General features: G+C 41.7%; 1 protein-coding gene across 6 annotated transcripts; it reads right to left on the reverse strand.

Annotated features, from left to right (window-relative positions):
- Positions 1 to 682: 682 nt before the first annotated feature.
- Positions 683 to 19986, reverse strand: LOC117541376 (trypsin-1-like). 6 transcript variants are annotated; one of them, XR_004568308.1, is made up of 7 exons: positions 19781 to 19986; positions 19547 to 19691; positions 19292 to 19424; positions 11564 to 11818; positions 11391 to 11469; positions 1561 to 1636; positions 683 to 1468 (listed from the first exon to the last, which is right to left on the reverse strand). XR_004568308.1 is itself a non-coding variant. In XM_034208512.1 (6 exons), the coding sequence occupies exons 1-6, from the start codon at positions 19836 to 19838 to the stop codon at positions 1416 to 1418; spliced, it is 723 nt and encodes a 240-aa protein (XP_034064403.1). In that variant the 5' UTR covers positions 19839 to 19986; the 3' UTR covers positions 683 to 1415. The 6 variants fall into 6 exon arrangements, 5 of the variants coding, with proteins under 5 accessions (XP_034064403.1, XP_034064406.1, XP_034064401.1 ...); XM_034208512.1 differs by lacking the exon at positions 1561 to 1636; XM_034208515.1 differs by having other exon boundaries at positions 683 to 1636.
- Positions 19987 to 20288: the final 302 nt, after the last annotated feature.

Here is a 20288-nt window from a genome sequence, read left to right on the forward strand (position 1 = left end):
AAAAATCAATAAATGCCAAATTAAGTAACATGAGGAAGGAACTTTGGGGGTTTATACGTTTTTAAGGTACATGGGTTACATTAAAAAAAGACTCACAGTACATATCTATCCACCTATTCAAACAATTAGGTCCTACTATATATTTGTCATGTTGTGCGTGCAAAGGAGTTGGAAGATGAACTGCGGGTGTTAAATATGGTCTCAGTAGTTGAAGCAGGAAGGGGATAGTGCTCGATTCAGTCTCACAATAAGAAAGGTGTAAAAACAGGTCACGTATTATTGGAAGGGTTAACACTGGTCATTCGACATAGTGTTCTTTATATTGCAGCTGCTTGGGTTTTTATTTAATTTTTTTGTTATTTAATTTGTATTGTTTTTTTCCAGAAAAATAAACACATACATACATAACAACACAACCTGCTAAATGTATGAGCCCACTGTGCTCTGATTGGTCAGTTCGCCCACTCTGTTCTGATTAGTCAACCACCGTTACAGCGGAACATCAGTGTTTATGTGTTACAATGGCGTTAGCAACCAGGAAATTACACCAGTAATGACAAACAGATGAGAATGCTGCGTGGGGTCTGGGTGCCGTGTTGGCGGGACTTTGCGGGGCTTGTTGCTCCGCCCTTTGAGGCTCGAGGAGCGGACAGTGTGAGGTGGATTACTGGTGTTGTTTCCTTGCTGCTGCGTGGGGTCTGCGTGCCATGCCAGTGGACACCGCAGAGCTCAGCCTGAGCACCGCGGTGTCCACTGGCATGGCACTTGGTCTATATCCAGCATCCAGGGAAACACAGCGGGAAATCCACCTCACACTGTCCGCTCCAGTAGCCTCTGTAGAGCCTGCACTCTACAGGGGGTGTGCCTATTGTTCTATAGCTGTGTGCAAATTGGTCCATTTGGACTTAGTGACGTCAATAGGCCCCGGAAGAAAAAATGGAAAAAGAAAAATCTCCAACGAGGCGTTCTGGGGCAGCATAGACACATATTTTCTGTGTTTTAGAAAAGTTTTACTCGCTACAGGGTGTACTTTGAGGGTTTGTGACTTTGCAGACTGTTTACATGCAGAAAAAGTTACATAACACACTACATATTTTCACTACAGTAAAACATTGTCAAAGAGTGCATCCCCCAAAAACATTTCCTGCTTGTAACTAAGCTTTACTTTGACAAATATGTATGTAAAAATGTTTGCTGTAATAAATTACTTCGGTCTGACAAATGAAAGGTCCCAGTAAGTTTATATTTCTACTAAATTGACCTGATATGAAAAAACACAAAGTAACAGAAACATCTCTGACTGTTTTTTAAAATCTTAGTATCTCACAATGTGCTGCTGTGAGCACAAAGTCCCCTCTCACCAGGGCCCCCCCACAGTTGTGGCGTCCTCGGACTTGCAGCGAGGCCATGTGCGGTCAAGATTGACGGGCAGCATCTCTTCCTCCAACAATATAAGAACCATCAGCCCCTGAAATACAACATCACAATTCATTAATCGCCTGTGTTTATCCAAATTGCTCTCAGTTGGCAGCCAATGCTGATTTATATGTCTCATCTTACCATTAAAGGAAGAGCAGCAGTAGTAGGGAGCTGGTTGCCATGGTCTCTGCTCAAATTCACACCTTCCACTAAAGGTCTTGTCATTTTTAGAGAAGTAAAGATATTACTTAGTTTGTGGTCTTTATTGCTTCAGTGTGTTTGCTAACAGTCTGTTGACTTTTCGTAAAAGGATGGTTGGATTACAAAACACGTGTAACTTGCATGTTCAAAACAGGCTTTCATAATAGATGTTGTGGAAATAATAATTATCATAAGACGCCAATTAGTAACATACAGGACAAACCTCCATGTCTGTTTACCTTCTTTAAGGACACAGGCGGCTTAGCCAATAATGTTATTGTTCCCATTCTGTGACCGGTCAATACTGGGTCACAGATGGTCTGTGTTGTGGGTACACTGGGACACTTCCTTCTCTGTATTTGTGGACTCCAAGGTAAAATCTTCGAGGTCATAAGTGTCCGAGGCAAGTAGCTCTGTGTTCCCACACTGTTTAGGCTATCTCCTCAAATATGTTGTTTACTCTCTGCGAAACCAGTTAGATGGGCTGGCAAGAGAGAGGCTCTCCAGAATTGACGTGGCAACTCTACCGTGAAGTCAGAACCTCTGACTCTTGGACTTGTGATGTGAATCCTCCGGCCGTTAACTCCAAATAAACCATCATGTGTTTGACATCAAAGCTACTGCTCTTCCCGTGTCTCCTTCCTGAGTCGGTGACTCCCACTGCATAGCTACACAGAAGTTTCCTCTACAAATTGGCGTTGTCGGCAGGATGCCAACAGATCTTCAGATTGTGGTAGGTGTGATTTTCAAATCTACTTTGGACATTGCCTTATCAGAATCTGTGATTGACGGTATCCTAAAATTACCTGTGAAACTGATCGGCTGCGTTTCCTTTTGGTTAATGAACATTTGGGGATGATAAACCCAGGGAATCAGTGTCTGGGGACTCAGTCCTGGCTTATTTCCTCTGTGTATGCTGCTCGGGACGGAAGTGCCATACAGGCATACACAGCTCATGTTTAGAGATACCTTAAAGAAAGAGCATCAGTGAAGTGGAGCTTCTGTGTGAATTGAAAGCAATGTAAAAGATTTGTATTGAACAAATCGCCGGATTTTGGGGGTCGTAGTGGCTAAGCACAGCAGTTGAAAATAAGCAGCCAAAGATATTTGCTGCTATCACCTCTCTGTAAAAACACGGCTCCAGCTGCAGCCTTGCGTGTGTGTGTAAAAACCCTCACTGTGTGTGTGTGGGGCTGGAGCAGTGCAGGCTGAGAGGGAGAAAATCACAGTTCTTGTCTAGGTTTTAACTCACGGCACCGCCGTCCTTCAAACGGGACGGTCTAAAAGCACTCGTTGTTTAGGACCGCTTTCTCATGGTTAGACGGGCCAGCACGAGGTGCGTGCATCACCCGATGCGCTACGGCTCTCTGGAGCAGGTGGCGGTCAGGAGTGCATACATACAATTATAGGCTAATTGATCAGAGGTGTGTAGTGGCAAGCAAGCATAGGCAAACTGTGTTTCACCTTGAGGTGAACTCGATAGCAAGTGTATATAGGCTGGTCGTACGGACTACAGTCAACTGAGCTGTTGTTTGGAGAGAAAGGGCAGGGAAAAAGTCTGTGGGCTCCGATCGGGGGGGCACAGCGCCACTAGAAACAAATAGCCTAGTGGTTGTCGCAAGAGGATAAGCTAGTTATCGTTCTTGGACGGCTTTCAGGCACCGATAAATCACTTGTATGCAAGGGTGAGGCGTGAGAAGACGCCGCACTGGAGATAATTCCCCACCCCCTCTAAGATCTCTAAAATCCGGACTAAATTGAGCTGGATGAGCTTTGCTGTCGCGCTGGTGTTTATTAAGAGTTCATGTTTTGTTTGTCTGATTGTTTGTATGGGGGTCTATATTGGTTTGTCCCGCCATCTTGTGTATGTTTTGTAACAATAATTAATCAGTCCATAGACAGGGTAAAATGAACTAAACTTTAATTATCTCACCAAAAGTAAATGACCTGAGAAAAATAAAAAAAGTGTTTTTATGTCCTGCCTCTGAGTGCAGGGGAACATGTAAACAAGAAGCACACTGTTCAGGGTGAGCGCTAGGTGTAATAAGAAAATAAGATTATATTGCTTTAAGAATCCATTCTTAAATGGTATTGCTGGTATGTTAAGATATGTTTATGACCTTGTATAAACCCTATGCCCGTCCTGCGCCCCGAGACCCTCAGAGACCTGCCTGAGGAGATCAGGGTTGCAAAATCTGTTTTTGTAGGTCAATGTTGTATTATTTGTTTCTTTTATTCTTAATCTATGTATTGTATAGTAATAATGAATAAAAAAGTAATGTATTGAACACATTCCGAAACAAAGCAGATAAGCAGAACAAGACTCAGACATAATACTAATTGTTGTTGAAACCTTTTGCGCTGTTGCAGCAAAATGGAAACTGTGTTAATTATTCTGTTCCAACTGGCCACTGGAATCAGGTAATTAATATAAGTTGAAGTTCAATTACAGTTTTAAAAATAGTTTAACCATTCTTTATTAAACTGCTTGAAAATATTTCTAGTATCAACCAATTGGTCTCCATAGACAATACTACAATTAAAATAGTTGTTAAACTACTGACAAGTTTTCTGAAACCGAGCTTATGAACAATAGAGTAAAGGTCGCTGGTTAAGCCAGGATCAATATATTTGTTGACGTTTTTATTGTGTGCATAATAAATGTGTTAAATTAATTGAGCAATTCTTTAAAAGTATAATGTTGCAATTTCTTTAAAATAGGTAATTACAGTTACAAAATAGGTGTTGTTTTCCAAGGGCCTCTCTTTCACAGGCACTTTGAATCATAACACTTCCAAGTCCTACAGAGATCAGTATCACTTTATGTTGCAAGCCAAATCCAGGGGTTCTACTCGAGCCCAATTTTAAATACCATAAAGAAAAGTATTGAACCCAGCTCGAGCTAAATGTCAAATGTATTTAATTAATGTGCAAGTGTTTTGATTTATTTAAAATGTTCCAGTCTAGCTTCCTTCGAGTTTAGTATAAACAACAGATTGGTTCTCATAACATTCTCACTGCTGTGCTATCCCAAATGTTTTAAACCTTGGGCAGACAAGCACACACACACACACACACACACACACACACACACACACACACACACACACACACACACACACACACACACACACACACACACACACACACACACACACACACACACACACACACACACACACACACTTTGGATGAGTAATCACTTTATCCAAATTGTAAATTGTTGCCTTCTTTAAAGTTATTAGTAATTCAAGATTAATTATTAAATTAAATGTGGTACATAACAATAAACTAAATAACTTTGAATTGATCATTTTGTTCACAACATTAGACCTTGTCCTCTAATCTCTACTAGAATAAGATAAGTGTGCATGTTTGGGTATGGGAACACTCCTGTAATGTACCTAATCTTTTATCCTTTTCATCACAGAGCTGGGGAAATGGTGTATTGATTAGATTCGGATCCGTGCAAAGTCCAATTATGACTGACTTTAGTTCTAATGTTAATTTGATTTCAACCCATAAGTAATTATTTAGATTAACTCAACATTTCACATGATGATGGATTAGTGCTCCACATTTTTCCCACTAATTTGTTGTGCAATTAGGCCAATAGTAAAGAGAGACATTGATGACCTTGTGTCCCTTTTGTTGGTACGTGGTTCCATTCTGTCTATGGCCTTGGACGGCTTCACTAAGAATCACCCAGTTCTGACACAGTTCTGAGTGCAGTCACAGAGATGCTATGGCTGCTCTACATGAAATGACATTAATGGTCTGGTCTGAGAATGGACACCATTACCTGCTTCCAGAGACAATGCCGCTCCTCAAACTGAACAATACTGTCTCACGTGGGCCACTCCCCCCACCAAGCCATGAACTGAAAGCTTGACATCTGAACACCTGGAAGCCTCCCGGTCACACCAGCACCAACCCTTGGGTCAGTCAGATGGGACTAACGGCTTAACTTAGGGCATTTGGTTCAGAAATATGACTCTCGTTACCGCAGAGTGGGTTGTTTTTTTAAGGCTATTCATACTGCTATGCAGAGGATGCCTGTAGGTTGGCAAGCTGTTAAAAGCCCCTACTATTTTTTAAAATAGGCCTAAATGTCAGTGGCCTCTGAATGTCTAGTTCTACATGTATTCACATTATATGGACAATGTTTCCACCTGGTGAAACTGAAGGCTGCACGGTACTCAGGCTACAATACGACCATTCTGTTCTGCTCTAACGATTCAATTGATAGATTCTACATCAAAACAATTAGCTTTTATTGTTTCCAATGATAACGTCATTTTAAGTGGAGGAATGCAAACCAGTTTTCAAATGTAAGGTTTTGAATGTGTTTGACATTTCTCAGTAAAAACACCCTCAGACACCCACTATCATTTATGCTATGCCATCAGTAGTGACTCAGATGTTAAGGGGGAAGAAGCTTTTCCTCCCAAATCAGATATGCTTTGTTTTTAACAAAGGTATGCATTTCCTGCATAATATATGTTTCTCACAATTGTTTGTTTTTTTGTAAGCTGCACACAGGTGATACTGAGTCTTCTCGAGTAATAGATTACACCATGCTTAAATAGACTCCTAAGTTATTATTTCATATGAGACATATGTAAGAAAAGGGAGGGAATAGTCAATTATATTGAGTAATTGATTTTATATTGGAACATTTATTTCTCAAACCTGTTTTATGGAAGAGGAAAATATTTCTGATAAACTAATATGTTATCAAACGGTAAATGGTGAATTAATATAACATTTAGAATCATTGAGAAGGGGTGATATCCGCAGGGACTAGCTCACCTTTAAATTACAATAACATTTCTCTACTTTGGACTGATGAGTTTATGATTCTTGCATGTTAAATGACTAACACAAACCTTACATTTATGCATGTGCATGTCTCAGGAAGGCTCCCAAATAATTCTGAGGGGCCTATCCTATTTTTGTATTTAAATGATAATGTGCTAATCCATTACCTTGAGTTGTCTACACTCAGGAAAACATCCCTATCAAGTGTTAACCCAATAACTACAGTAGGACAGCTCTGAAGGCCAAGGGTCAGAGAGAGAGCTACGTGGGTCCACGCCAGCCACTGCAAGGTCCTAGTTACCAACAAAAGTGGATGACAACAAGTGATGTGTCCTAATCACCAACAAAAGTAGATGACAACAAGTGATGTGTCCTAATCACCAACTTGCACCACACTTGCACTACATACACCAAAACACACTACACACAAGGTGTCACAGGCAAGTGCCAGCTGAGCGGTTCCATATGCTCTCTGGTTCCTCGTTTGTGTTACCGGTGTGCGGAGTCTGACTGTCCGTGTCACAAAATCGACCGAAGGAATACACACACACACCCCATGGAGCATTCCCACCTCGTGATGACGGCTCGCCTGGGACAACGCAACCGTGAGCAATACAACTTGGCCTGGCCCAGTGATGTGGGGTTTAGCTCGCCACAAGATTACGTTTGGTTGTGCGGCGACAAGCTCTATCAAGTTCTGGCTCCCCTCTGGATAGGTACATGCACTCTAGTGGATTTGAATCCAGTAATCAGGCTTAACAACACTACTCTTTAATGTATTATCCATGCATAGAAAGACCTACAATGATGTTTCAAGTACTGGATTAATTTCAGTTTTGGCCCAAAACAAATATTTATAATATTTCATATAACAATTATGTAGCATATTTGATCCTCAAATTAGAGAAGTATAATTTAAAGAAATTGATATTCTCAACATTAGATAAACACAGAAGAATCCTTTCCAAGTACCATAAGTAGCTCAGGTAAGTATGGCTAATAGGAATACTTGATAGACTTAATTTGGTACAGATCAGTGGTAGCATTTACAAATGTAATAATTCAAGGTTTAAAAATGTTTAATCCTTCCTTTCCAGGTTTTTACAAAAGTCTTTGAATATTTGCCTAACTTTTCCTTTTCAGATTTTGAACAATGTACTTGACTAAAATGAATGTATTGATTCCACTAAGTGCCTTACTCTTGACTAAAGCGTATTTAAGTAAACGTAAAAGTAATCCTAAAATTGAGGACACTGCACTTTTGCAGATTACAGATTGATCAAATCACCAGTGTGAATTCTATACTCTAACTGTACATTTGTAGCTGGATCTCTTACGATCCTGAGTTTTAAAATGCTTTTGACTAGTGATTGCCTTGAAGTAAATCTTTAAAGCGGCAAGCTGGTTTTGATTTTATAGTTTGATGAATGAAATTAACTAATGGTAAATGATCAAATATATTAGTTTAAAAACAAATATTTAGCCATTGTGCACCTGTGTTTTATGTGTGTTCATTATTATGCTTTTGACAAAAGATGATCAAACACTGATGAGAGATGATTTTTCCTATTATGATTGGCTGTATCAATCATTGTGATTGAATGTTTCAATCTTATTCTACTTTGTGATGTAATTAATGTAAGGTGAGACCACACTCGAATCTGGAGACGCCTATTGAGTTAATTATTGACCAAATTATTATTAGACTAATGTTTTTAGGTTATCATAAATGATAAAAAGAGAGGACTGTTGTGGAAATAATTATCATAAGACGCCAATTAGTAACATACAGGACAAACCTCGATGTCTGTTTACCTTCTTTAAGGACACAGGCGGCTTAGCCAATAATGTTATTGTTCCCATTCTGTGACCGGTCAATACTGGGTCACAGATGGTCTGTGTTGTGGGTACACTGGGACACTTCCTTCTCTGTATTTGTGGACTCCAAGGTAAAATCTTCGAGGTCATAAGTGTCCGAGGCAAGTAGCTCTGTGTTCCCACACTGTTTAGGCTATCTCCTCAAATATGTTGTTTACTCTCTGCGAAACCAGTTAGATGGGCTGGCAAGAGAGAGGCTCTCCAGAATTGACGTGGCAACTCTACCGTGAAGTCAGAACCTCTGACTCTTGGACTTGTGATGTGAATCCTCCGGCCGTTAACTCCAAATAAACCATCATGTGTTTGACATCAAAGCTACTGCTCTTCCCGTGTCTCCTTCCTGAGTCGGTGACTCCCACTGCATAGCTACACAGAAGTTTCCTCTACAATAGATGCAAGAAACTTTTAGTGTTAAAGATAACGGCCATATTGAGGCCCACAACACTTTAAGGGTTACAACTGCTGTATGTGTCACAGTGTACAAGATTACAATTGAATGTCAAAGTTGTTTAGCAAAGGTGGACATTTTGAAAAAAAAGCTACGAATACACGTTTCCTGGTTCCACCCCTGGTACATTGCAGCCTCTGTCAGAAGTGTGTGTGTGTGTGTGTGTGTGTGTGTGTGTGTGTGTGTGTGTGTGTGTGTGTGTGTGTGTGTGTGTGTGTGTGTGTGTGTGTGTGTGTGTGTGACGCTCCATGTTGGCATGTTTTATTTTAATGAGCAATTTGATTAAGTCGTGGACTTCGGGTCGTGGCTGAACCTGTCTCTGCGGTCCTGCCTTGGGTCTCGTCATGCTGCCTCCCTGATGGCTTCCACAGGATTGTAGCTGACATCCTCGTGGATTCATCTTCTTATTACAGACACATGCATTTCCTAACATTCGGTCTATATGCTGTAAAATGTATTATCTCTTCGATTTACACACGGCATCTATTGCACGTCTGTCCGTCGTGGGAGAGGGATCCCTCCTCTGTTGCTCTCCCTGAGGTCTCTCCCATTTTTTCCCCTTTAAACTGTGGGTTTTCTCTGGAAGTTTTTCCTTGTACGATGTGAGGGTCTAAGGATAGAGGGTGTCGTTTTTCTCATACTGATATTCTGAACAATCTGTGCTGTTGTATTTGCTGTAAAGTGTCTCTACTGTAGGCTATTTTTATTATATGTACAGCACTTTGGCTCGACCAAAAATCGTTTATAAATGTGCTATATCAATAAAACTTGATTTGATTTGATTTGGTTTGTAGACTAGTAAAATGCAACTGTCAGATACCCATATTCATTAAAGTGACAGAGACTAAAGTGTGGTGTCTCGTCAATTGTGTTAGTCGTGTTTGTTTTATGTCTGTCACTTCATGTTTAGTCAGGTATGTAATTCCAAGTCTAGTCAGGTTTCTATGTAGAGTCAGGTTTTCTTGTTACTTCATGTCTTGTCTGCCTATTTCATGTCATGTCTCGTTTTCCCATTTCCTGTTTTATTTTGTACTTACCTCTGGTCTTTCCTTTCAGGTCCTGTTAATTCCTCACTTTGGGTGATTTTCCGTCATCGTCAGCGTCCGTTTTGTTTGTTTGAAATCGAGAAGTTTTGTTTTGTCCTCGCATGAGTGATTTTTAGTTAAAACTTTGTTTTATTTTTTCATTAAAATCTGAGCCGTCGCATTTGAGTCCCGTATTTTTGTACCCCGTTCTAACAAAAAGTGTGTGTCGAGAATTTTTACAAACTTTATTTTAATATTAGTGCTTAGATTTAACTCTTGCAAATTGTTGAAATAATGATGTATCTTTCCTCTTTTCACTAGTTTACATCACATGTATGTGAACAAGAGCTTTATTGAAGAAATAATGTGGTTAATGCAACACATGGTACTGGTAGACAGAAACACTCTGCTCTAACATGTAACTGAGTCCCTCAGTTATGTTAAAAATATTTTCAAATTCACCTGTTGAAACTGCAGTAAATGTCAATATAAAACTGCCATTTTAAGAATCAAGTATCACTGTTTTGATTACTAAACACTAGAAATATATTTTGCATTTCTCATAATGACTTAAATACCATTTTGTGTACCCTGTTGAAGACCGTTACCATAGGAAACAAATACTGCAATATTTTGAATTTGGTTTTGTTTTTTATCAAATGGTCATATTTATTCATCATTATTTGGATGAATTAATGAGGACATGGTTCATGTGTGCCTCACGTGACACAGCCTAATCAAACATTTCTTTGACTTGTGTGACAAACTAGCTGAACCTCAGTGACCACAGTTTCCAACCTCAGATATGAGTGTTGATGTCAGAAGACACCAGACTCATATCTTCAAGTAAAGTGTCATACAACGTGTTTTATCGTCTTGGTATACTGCTGTATGCCAGACACGTATGCAAACAGCGTTTCAAGTGGCTGCCCTTTGCCTTTTTTAGGAACATAGGAAATAAATAAATAACATAACATATAATATTACAAATACTATCATTCACAACCTTTTCTCTCTCCTGAATGGTCATTCTTCATAATGTACTCGATTTACCAATAGTAGGACTGTTTCATTTTTAATCTTTTATATTACATTATCTTATTTATAGGGATGGCATTCATATCTTCGAACCTGGAATAGCTTCTTAGCGATGTCATAGGACCTTCACTATGGTTTGCTGAGGTTATATAGCTTCATTGAGCTATATAGAACATCAACATGTTATATATATTGTTATAAAATATTTATGTTAGTTAGGTTAAAACCAAAACGCAAGTTAATTTATTTATTTCATTGTTTTTAACACACTTCTTCTGTAAAAAAATATTCTGTTAATCCCCTTGTATGAGTGTCTTGGCTGACCTGCTTCTCTGACTAAGCAGCTCAATAAATAAATATCTATTTTTAATGTTGCCATTGCATTAAAGAGCAAACACTCAGTGACTAAGACACATCCTTTCCTACCAAATACAATACAATTGTGCTGAAGCAAAGCTTTTTGAAATATTGTTAAATTTCTTTCAAACATTTCTTCGCTTCAATACAGCGGTTGATCCAGGAACGGTATTCTGAGATATTAATGTAGACGTTGGGTAAACCTGGGAAGGAACAGTTGTCGTTGACAGTCGCAATTCCAACAGCTTTACCCTTGCACACGAGGGTTCCACCAGCATCTCTCTGTGAGCAGGAAATATCTTTATTTGTTAAAAAGATTATGCATGATGTTATACCTTATTTTGGAATAAGAAACAAATGTATCTCTGAAACATACCTTACAAAATCCTCCCTTGTCTGTTGTCGGTTCTCCACCTGTACAGATAGCATTGGCACGAAGTCCAGGAATCTGCACTTTGCAAGCCTTCGGGCTGATGACAGTCACATCCACCACATGGAGCTGATCAACATGATCTATGTCATTGTTATCCACTGGAGCCCATCCAGCTACTTGGCACTTTTCTTTTAAATCCTTGTCAGGGTCTTGAAGTTGATTTTTTTCTGGTAGATCTTCTGGTTTTTTGGAATTTATCTTGAGACGAATAAAATCAAAAAGCAGTTTTTCAAAACACAGTCTTACTCTACATCAGGGGTAGCCAACACGGTGCCCGCGGGCACTCAGTCGCCCGCAGGGGCAACATGAGGCGCCCGCCGGGCACGTTCTAAAAATAGCTCGCCAAGCAAATCCAAAATGTATAAAATACACAAAACAAAAAAGGAAATGTAATTAAAAGAATCTCCCCCATGCATAAACGAAACCTAAATCATAGCGAACTAGTCTATCTACTTACTACAACTCTATATCTATCTAACACCCCTCCTCCCCCCACCCCCACAATGAATATCGACCAATCACGTTCTTGCTTGATTTGCGGGACCAACGTTGCAGTCGGGAAGAAAAGCAATGTGGCACCTCCCCGCTGATTTTCCTTCTGGCAGAATCTACACAACACATCAGCCCCATTGAACAGCCCATCATGCAGCCTATACAGCACATGAGGGGCAGAGTTTTACTGTGTGTGTTGCAACTTGCATATTTATTTATTGCACTTGACGCACACACACACACGCATGGCGTAATCTCCACTGGGGACAGGGGGGACATGTCCCCCGCTCTTTTCAAAATCCCGTTTGTGTCCCCCCACATTACAAATATGTTTATTATTATTTTTTAACGCAAGCCGTCATCGCCACGGAGGAGCACACAGCCTGTGTGTGTGTGTGTGTGTGTGTGTGTGTGTGTGTGTGTGTGTGTGTGTGTGTGTGTGTGTGTGTGTGTGTGTGTGCACCCCTTTATCTATTTAATATAGGCTAGATAAAGTAAGAAATCATTCCAATGTGTACAATAGGACAGTACAAAAACAGTTTAAAAGGGGAGTGATTAGTAAAATATGCATAAATAAAAAGAAAGAATGCTAACTAGGTAACACAAGATAAGAATAAACAAGTTTAAATAATTTATTATTGGTTGTGATCATATTCCAAAGATGTTTGTTTCTTGAAAAGTATACAGCTCCCTTTCATCTGAGTGTTGAGAGCTGTATCCATTGTGACGACCCCTGCCTCACTATCTCTGGTGGTGGGTGTGTGTGGCCCTTTAATGACTCTCCCTCTGTGTGTGCTCACGGGAATTGAGGACACCTGGCGGCTGGAGCTAGCCGGATAAAGGACTGGACCGGATCTCGCTCTCTCTCTCTCTCTGGCAGGAGGACGCAACGTGAAGAGCAGTCACGACCAGCTGACCTTTTGTTTCGCCTGTTTGTGTACTTCAGCAGCAGCCAAATAAACTCTTTTTTTTCTATTCACGCTCTCGTTTCTGTCGCGCGTTTGTTGTGGCTGAGAGCCAAGCCATGACAGCTGGGGGCTCGTCCATTCCGGTAAGGTAAGCTGGTGTTGGGAGTTAGTTCATTATTTGTGCGGAGTTTCCCCTGGTAGGTTATAGCGACGGTTCCCTTGGGATCGTTGGGCAGGGTGTTTAATGTTGTGGTGAAAGTGGCTGAAGCCCCGGCTTGGGGGCATGGCCGTGGTCGCAGTATTGTTGCTAGCTTGCTAGTCGCTTTGCTGGGCCAGCGGTCTCCAGTGCATAAGTACCCGCCGCAAGTAACTACATGAAGACTAGGGAGGAGATTAGTTAGTGGGTGCCGCAGTTAGTGGGGGAACTCCAATCATTTATTGTTTTGCTTTTCGTCTCAGTGTAAGCTCCGGTGTTCTGTGATAGTATGGCAGATGTAGACGCATTTATCAGGGCTCCATCTCAGGAAGCCCTTGACAATTTCTCAATGGAGCAGCTACTCGTAATTGCTGAACATTTCTCGGTTGAAATCGTCGGCGATAAGAGGCTAAAAAGCACTATAAAAGACTCTATTGTGACGGCATTAGGTGAAACGGGAGTGTTTCCGGCAGAGAAAATAGGTGTGTTGTTAAAACCACTGTTTCAGGCTAGTTCACTGTCCTTTGAACAGCAGAAGGAGATGTTATTGTTGCAGCTGAATCATGACAAAATGAAGCATGAGATGGAGGTTGAAAAGGAAATTGCAGTGGAGCGGATACGGCAGGAGACTGAGAGAGCCAAACTGGATATGGAAGGACAACGTCTTTCTATGGTCAGAGATGGTGCGGCGTTGGGTGAGCGGCATGGTGAACAGGTGCCCAGGTCCCATAATCGGTTCGATGCTAACAATTTGCGCTTGTTACCGCAATGTAATGAAAGTGACCCTGACACTTTTTTTTTGCTTTTTGAACGGGTAGCTAAGGCTAGGGATTGGCTGGATGCAGACTGTGCCCTGATGCTTCAGTGTGTGCTCACAGGAAGAGCACAGTCTGCATATTCCGCGTTATGTCTGGAGGATAGCTCTAGCTATGTTAAAATAAAATTGGCGGTGCTTAGAGCATATGAACTCGTTCCTGAGGCTTATCGACAGCGTTTTAGGTCCTTGGAGAAAAAACAGGGTCAAACATATGTGGAAATGGCTAGGGATTTGTCGGTTCATTTTAAACGTTGGTTAGCTGCTCTGGACATCACTTCTTTTGACAATTTGGGTGAACTCATGATTTTGGAACAGTTCAAAAACATTCTTCCTGACAACATTGCTACTTATATAATAGAACACAGGGTTACTTCGGTGTCCGAAGCTGCAGTGGCAGCGGATGAGTTTGTGTTACTTCATAAGGGCAGGTTCGGAGGGCGCGCTGGAGCTCTACCCGTTTTTGAAGGAAGTAGAAGGGCTGTTGATGTTGGTTCATTGGGGATGGATCCAAAGAAAGTGGCTTGGGAAAAATCTGAGGATACTTGTAACTATTGTCGTGAGAAAGGCCATTGGAAACCAGAATGTCCGGCGCTTAGAGCAAAATCCAAGAGAGGAAGATTTGTGGGTAAACCAGTGGCATTAGCTGTTCCTGTGAAAAGCTGCTGTGTTAATGAGGTGCTTACGGACCACTTATGGGGATCAGAGGTTTTGGCGTCTTATGATCCTTTTATAAGAGAGGGCTTGGTGTCATTGGTAGGTAGCAATGTCAGAGTTCCAATTAAAATTGAGGGATACCGGTGCATTTGACTCCTTTATCCTTTATCGTTGACCCTTTGTCTGAGGAAAGTGACACTGGTGACACGGTTCGGAGTCGGGGGATGGGATTAACGGTTTTCCCTGTTCCTGTTCATAAGATGTATCTTGACTGTGACCTTGTTAAAGGGGAGGTAGCTATTGGTGTACGCCCAGCTTTTCCAATCAAGGGGATACATTTCATTCTGGGTAACGGTTTGGCAGGTGGTAGAGTCTGGGCTGATGTTCCCTCTGTGTTGTTAGTCACTGGTGGGCTGATTGAGTCAGGATCTGAGAAGTGCTCTACAGTTATGCCAGACGTCACGAACTCGTGTGTGATCACACGTGCTAGGGCGAAAAGGGATCATGACTTGCTACCAGATGGAAAGTCAACTGACACAGTGGAGGTTCCATCTTTGTCTGACTTTTCGGTATTACTTACACACCATGAGGTGGGAGAGGAGCAACGTCAGGATTCTTCGTTGAAAGACCTTTTTGACTGTGTTGCGCCAGTTGCACAGGGGGAAAACACTTCAAGTGGATACATGTTGCATAATGACTTGTTGTTTAGAAGATGGGTTCCTGTGGCTGTTGATGGTGGGGGAACTGAGGTTTTCCAGCTGGTGGTGCCAACTAAGTTTCGTCCTCTGGTCCTGAAAGTCGCACATGATGAGTGTGGACACTTTGGGGTTCGGAAAACATATTTGAACATCCTGAGACACTACTTTTGGCCACGTCTAAAGAGAGATGTGTCGCAGTATATTAGAACATGTCATGTGTGTCAGCTAACAGGGAAACCAAACCAGAAGATCAAACCAGCACCACTACAGCCGATACAAGTGGTAAGTGAACCGTTTACACATCTCATTGTGGATTGTGTGGGCCCTTTACCGTGTTCAAAGTCTGGTTGCAAATATCTGCTGACTGTGATGTGTCAAACCACTAGGTATCCAGCGGCTTATCCTTTGAGGTTGATTACAACTAAGGCTGTGGTTAAGGCTTTGTCACAGTTTATTTCAATATTTGGTATTCCTAAGGTCGTCCAGAGTGATCAAGGCTCCAATTTTTCATCTCACATGTTTGCTCAGGTGTTGAAGCTTTTGAAGATTAAGAAGAACCAGTCAACAGCTTACCACGCTCAAAGCCAGGGTGCCTTGGAAAGGTTTCACCAGACATTGAAATCCTTGTTGCGTGCTTACTGTACTGAGCTAGATGGAGACTGGGAGGAAGGTCTTCCTTGGTTGATGTTGGCTGCAAGGGAGGCGGTACATGAAGGTACAGGGTTTAGCCCTAATGAGTTGGTTTTCGGACATGCTGTACGGGGTCCCTTGGCAGTGCTGAAAGAGGGTTGTGTTGACACTGAGCCACCACGGAGCTTGGTGGATTATGTGAATGGCTTCAGACGTCGTTTGGGTGTTGCTTTGAGTATGGCACGGGAAAAGCTGTCAGTGTCTCAAAGTAACATGAAGAAGTTCTATGACCGTTGTTCGGCACGACAGGAGTTTAATCCAGGTGACCAGGTTCTATCACTTATGCCTATTGTTGGTTCCCCATTTCAGGCTAAGTATTCAGGTCCGTACACTATCATTGAGAAAACTTCTGACCTAAATTATGTTGTGGCAACACCAGAACGAGGAAGACCAAACGCCTCTGTCATGTAAATCTTCTGAAACCCTACCACAAGCGGGAGGTTAACACAGACACAGAGGTGGAGAAGGATAAAGTGCAGCCGGCTGTGGTGGTGACACATGGTTTGACGCATGAGGGAGATATAGTGCCCGAACCTGATGATAGTTTGTTCTGTGGTCGTTTGAGAAATTCGGAATCGCTAGATAATTTAGACGGGTTGTTGTCTCATTTGACGGCATCAAGACGTGAGGAATTATCAGCATTGGTACACAAATATCTGTGTCTGTTTGGAGACACTCCTTCGCAAACTGACTGGGCTGAGCATGATATTGATGTTGGGGACGCTCAGCCGATTAAGCAACATTTTTATCGCATGCCACCAGTTAAGCGCAGTCGGTTGGATGCAGAGATTAATTACATGGTGGAGAATAAAATTGCTGTCCCATCAGCATCTAGTTGGGCGTCTCCATGTATTTTGGTGCCAAAGCAGGATGGGACACCTAGATTCTGTACTGATCTAAGAAAAGTGAATGCGGTGACAAAATCAGACTCTTTTCCTTTGCCACGGATGGATGACTGTATAGATCAGGTGGGGTCTGCAAAGTATGTTAGCAAATTCGATTTGCTTAAAGGGTATTGGCAGGTCCCCTTGTCTAAGCGGGCACAGGAAATAGCAGCATTTATCACACCATCTGGACTTTATTCATATAAGGTAATGCCGTTTGGGTTAAAAAATGCTCCTGCTACATTCCAACGTTTGATGAATCGCGTGGTGTTGGGTTTAGAGGGCTGTACGGTGTATCTAGACGATTTGGTAATTTGCAGTGATACTTGGACGGCTCATGTTCAGCGCATCGAGAGGTTGTTTGAACGGTTGACAGAGGCACATCTGACTATTAATTTGGCCAAATGTGCCTTTGCAAAGGCCACAGTGACATACCTTGGTCATGTGGTGGGTCAGGGTTGTGTGGCTCCAGTTCTGGCCAAGGTCAGGGCAATATCTGAATACCCACAGCCCACAACCAAAAAGGAACTCCAGAGATTTTTGGGTATGGGTGGTTACTACAGGAGGTTCTGTGAACATTTTTCCACTACAGTGTTTCCTCTGACGGAACTTCTTAGGGCTAAGGTAAAATATACTTGGTCGGTCGACTGTCAGAGAGCGTTTGATAGTGTTAAGTCTCTATTGTGCTCCTCTCAGGCGTTAGCGGCTCCATGTTTTGATCGTCCTTTTAATCTCCAAGTAGATGCAAGCCAGGTGGGAGTCGGTGCGGTTCTGCTCCAGGTTGACAAGGGGGGGGTGGAGAGACCCGTCAGTTTCTTTTCAAAGAAACTTAACAGTTACCAAAGGAATTATTCGGTGATTGAGAAGGAAGCGTTAGCACTCATTTGGGCGTTGCAGCATTTCACTGTATATGTGGGAGCAGGAGGACCAATTTTGGTTTACACAGATCACAATCCCCTGACCTTTTTGCATTCAATGAAGTGTCCCAACCAAAGGCTGACGAGGTGGTCTTTGTTTCTTCAGGCTTACAACCTTGATGTTAGGCACATTAGGGGATCCGACAATGTTATTGCTGACGCGCTGTCACGTGCTCCATGGCACTAAGCAGTTATTAGTTTGACCTTGATGTGTATATATATGGACTGTCATACTGTGATAAATCTTTCTCGCTCTGCCCATGTTTTTTAAAGTGCTTCTCAGATACGGGTGTTGCTAAAGGTGTGGCAGGGTGCTGAAGGCGAGGATTGCTGTGTGAAGGTGGTGTATTTCATGGGGGTTCTGGGGGAGTGCCATATGTGTGGTTTTGTTTTCCATGACTTTTTCCTTTGGGATGGGGTTGGTGTGTGGTGCCGGTGGCCCTGGGGACACCGACTTTAAGGGGGGGGGTGTGACGACCCCTGCCTCACTATCTCTGGTGGTGGGTGTGTGTGGCCCTTTAATGACTCTCCCTCTGTGTGTGCTCATGGGAATTGAGGACACCTGGCGGCTGGAGCTAGCCGGATAAAGGACTGGACCGGATCTCGCTCTCTCTCTCTCTCTGGCAGGAGGACGCAACGTGAAGAGCAGTCACGACCAGCTGACCTTTTGTTTCGCCTGTTTGTGTACTTCAGCAGCAGCCAAATAAACTCTTTTTTTTCTATTCACGCTCTCGTTTCTGTCGCGCGTTTGTTGTGGCTGAGAGCCAAGCCATGACACCATAAATTCATGTTGTGCTCAAAGTGCACCAGATTGATGCATTTCACTTCAACATTTAAAAAAAGAATCTTCCCGGGGGTGCATACCCCCAGACCCCCCTAGAGGAGGTGAGGTCCCCCCTGGAGGATGTGAGGCCGCCCCTAGAGGAGGTGAGGTCCACCCCCAAATAAAGCAGGTTAAAATAATTCAATTGCATACATGTTCTTTTAGTAAACACTGAAAACGGGTCCCAAAGACCCAAACAGCACACAAAGGTTAAAGGTAAGCATATAATAATGTTAAAATGTGCTAAATATATACACTGCAAAAAACAAAAAAAAGAGGAGTAAAAGTAGCCCCCGACTTGTTTTATTGTTTGAAAGTAGCCCTCACCCTAAAAAAGGTTGGTGACCCCTGCTCTACATCATATGTCAGGTACAAATTGGTTTGTTGGAGCACATGAGTCACTTAAATAAAAGTTATTGCGAGCAGTATTAGAGTAAATCAACCGTTTTTTGGTTGTGCTGTGCAAATACTATAAGCAGGAATATTGATTACTATTTGCTTCCCCCCATTTATTTACATTTACTCCCACTGAATTAAACTCAGTTGTTTAATTTTCTTCAAAGCAAGGTACTACTTGGATGAATAAACTTACTTCAATGAGCATGATGTCAGTCCCAATTCCAGGTGGGAGTTTGCATGTGGATATAATATGTTCTTTTCTTTTATTGCCAGGTTTGCTGAGATCGTAGGTGCCGAGAACAACCATTACTTTTCCTTTTTTGTCACTGAAAAAGACATCAGTGAGAGGTTATTGTTGTATTTTGTAAAGTTGTGACAAGACAGAACAAATGAAACATGCTTTTTACATCAAATAACAAAACATTATAGAAAAGGAGGAGTAACTTACAATTTACAACCCCCATGGGTGACAACAAAATGTTTGCTGACAAGGAATCCTCCACATATGTGTTCATCGTCTTCCTGCACCGATACCATATACTTCATCAAATCATCGCCGGCAGTTGTCCCATTTATGATTTTACTTCCAAGTACTGTAATCATATGAATAAAATAACAAAGAGTTAAAACTATAGTTATTATCTAATTTTCAGGATGAAGAAAAGTCATCAGAGCAATTTACCGTTTTGGTCTTGGCATGCCAGAAGAAAAAGAAGCAGAATCTTGTAGAGCCCACGCATCGTGGCGACAGGATGATCAGCCCGCTGTCAAGTGGAACCTTTTTACTGCAGAGTTCGAACTACACAATATGATTGCCAATTCCATCTATTTATCTTCACTTCCAAGCACATCCTGCGGGAGATGTTATTTTGCAACATTGCAAAGAACATACATCATGTAAATACTATGTGTTAGGACATACATTTATAAATTCCTCCTCTTCCTCCACGTCACTCCCCATCCATTTTCACAAAGATCTTTTATAAACCTATTACTTGCATCATTTCCTGTGTCAGTGTGGCGATGCAGTTTTTTTGAAATGTGTATAATTTCAAATGTATTTCTTAATTTGTTCAGCGTTATTTCTATTGATATTGGCACAAAATAAATACTTTAACATGTAAATGGAAGGGGTTATTTACATACAAGTAGTTTTTTAGTATTGTGTATTTGGACCAAATTGTAAGTAA

Source organism: Gymnodraco acuticeps, unplaced genomic scaffold (genome assembly GCF_902827175.1).
Source record: "Gymnodraco acuticeps unplaced genomic scaffold, fGymAcu1.1, whole genome shotgun sequence".
NCBI classification, from domain to species: domain Eukaryota; kingdom Metazoa; phylum Chordata; class Actinopteri; order Perciformes; family Bathydraconidae; genus Gymnodraco; species Gymnodraco acuticeps.

What these genes read in the sequence shown, in the direction of transcription:
- LOC117541376 (XM_034208510.1), bottom strand. Translation starts at nt 19,838, where the DNA reads ATGCGTGGGCTCTACAAGATTCTGCTTCTTTTTCTTCTGGCATGCCAA. An exon ending in GGCATGCCAAGACCAAAACG is followed by an intron (nt 19,692 to 19,780) that starts GTAAATTGCTCT and finishes ATATGATTACAG; the next exon opens with TACTTGGAAGTAAAATCATA. An exon ending in ACCCATGGGGGTTGTAAATT is followed by an intron (nt 19,425 to 19,546) that starts GTAAGTTACTCC and finishes TGTCTTTTTCAG; the next exon opens with TGACAAAAAAGGAAAAGTAA.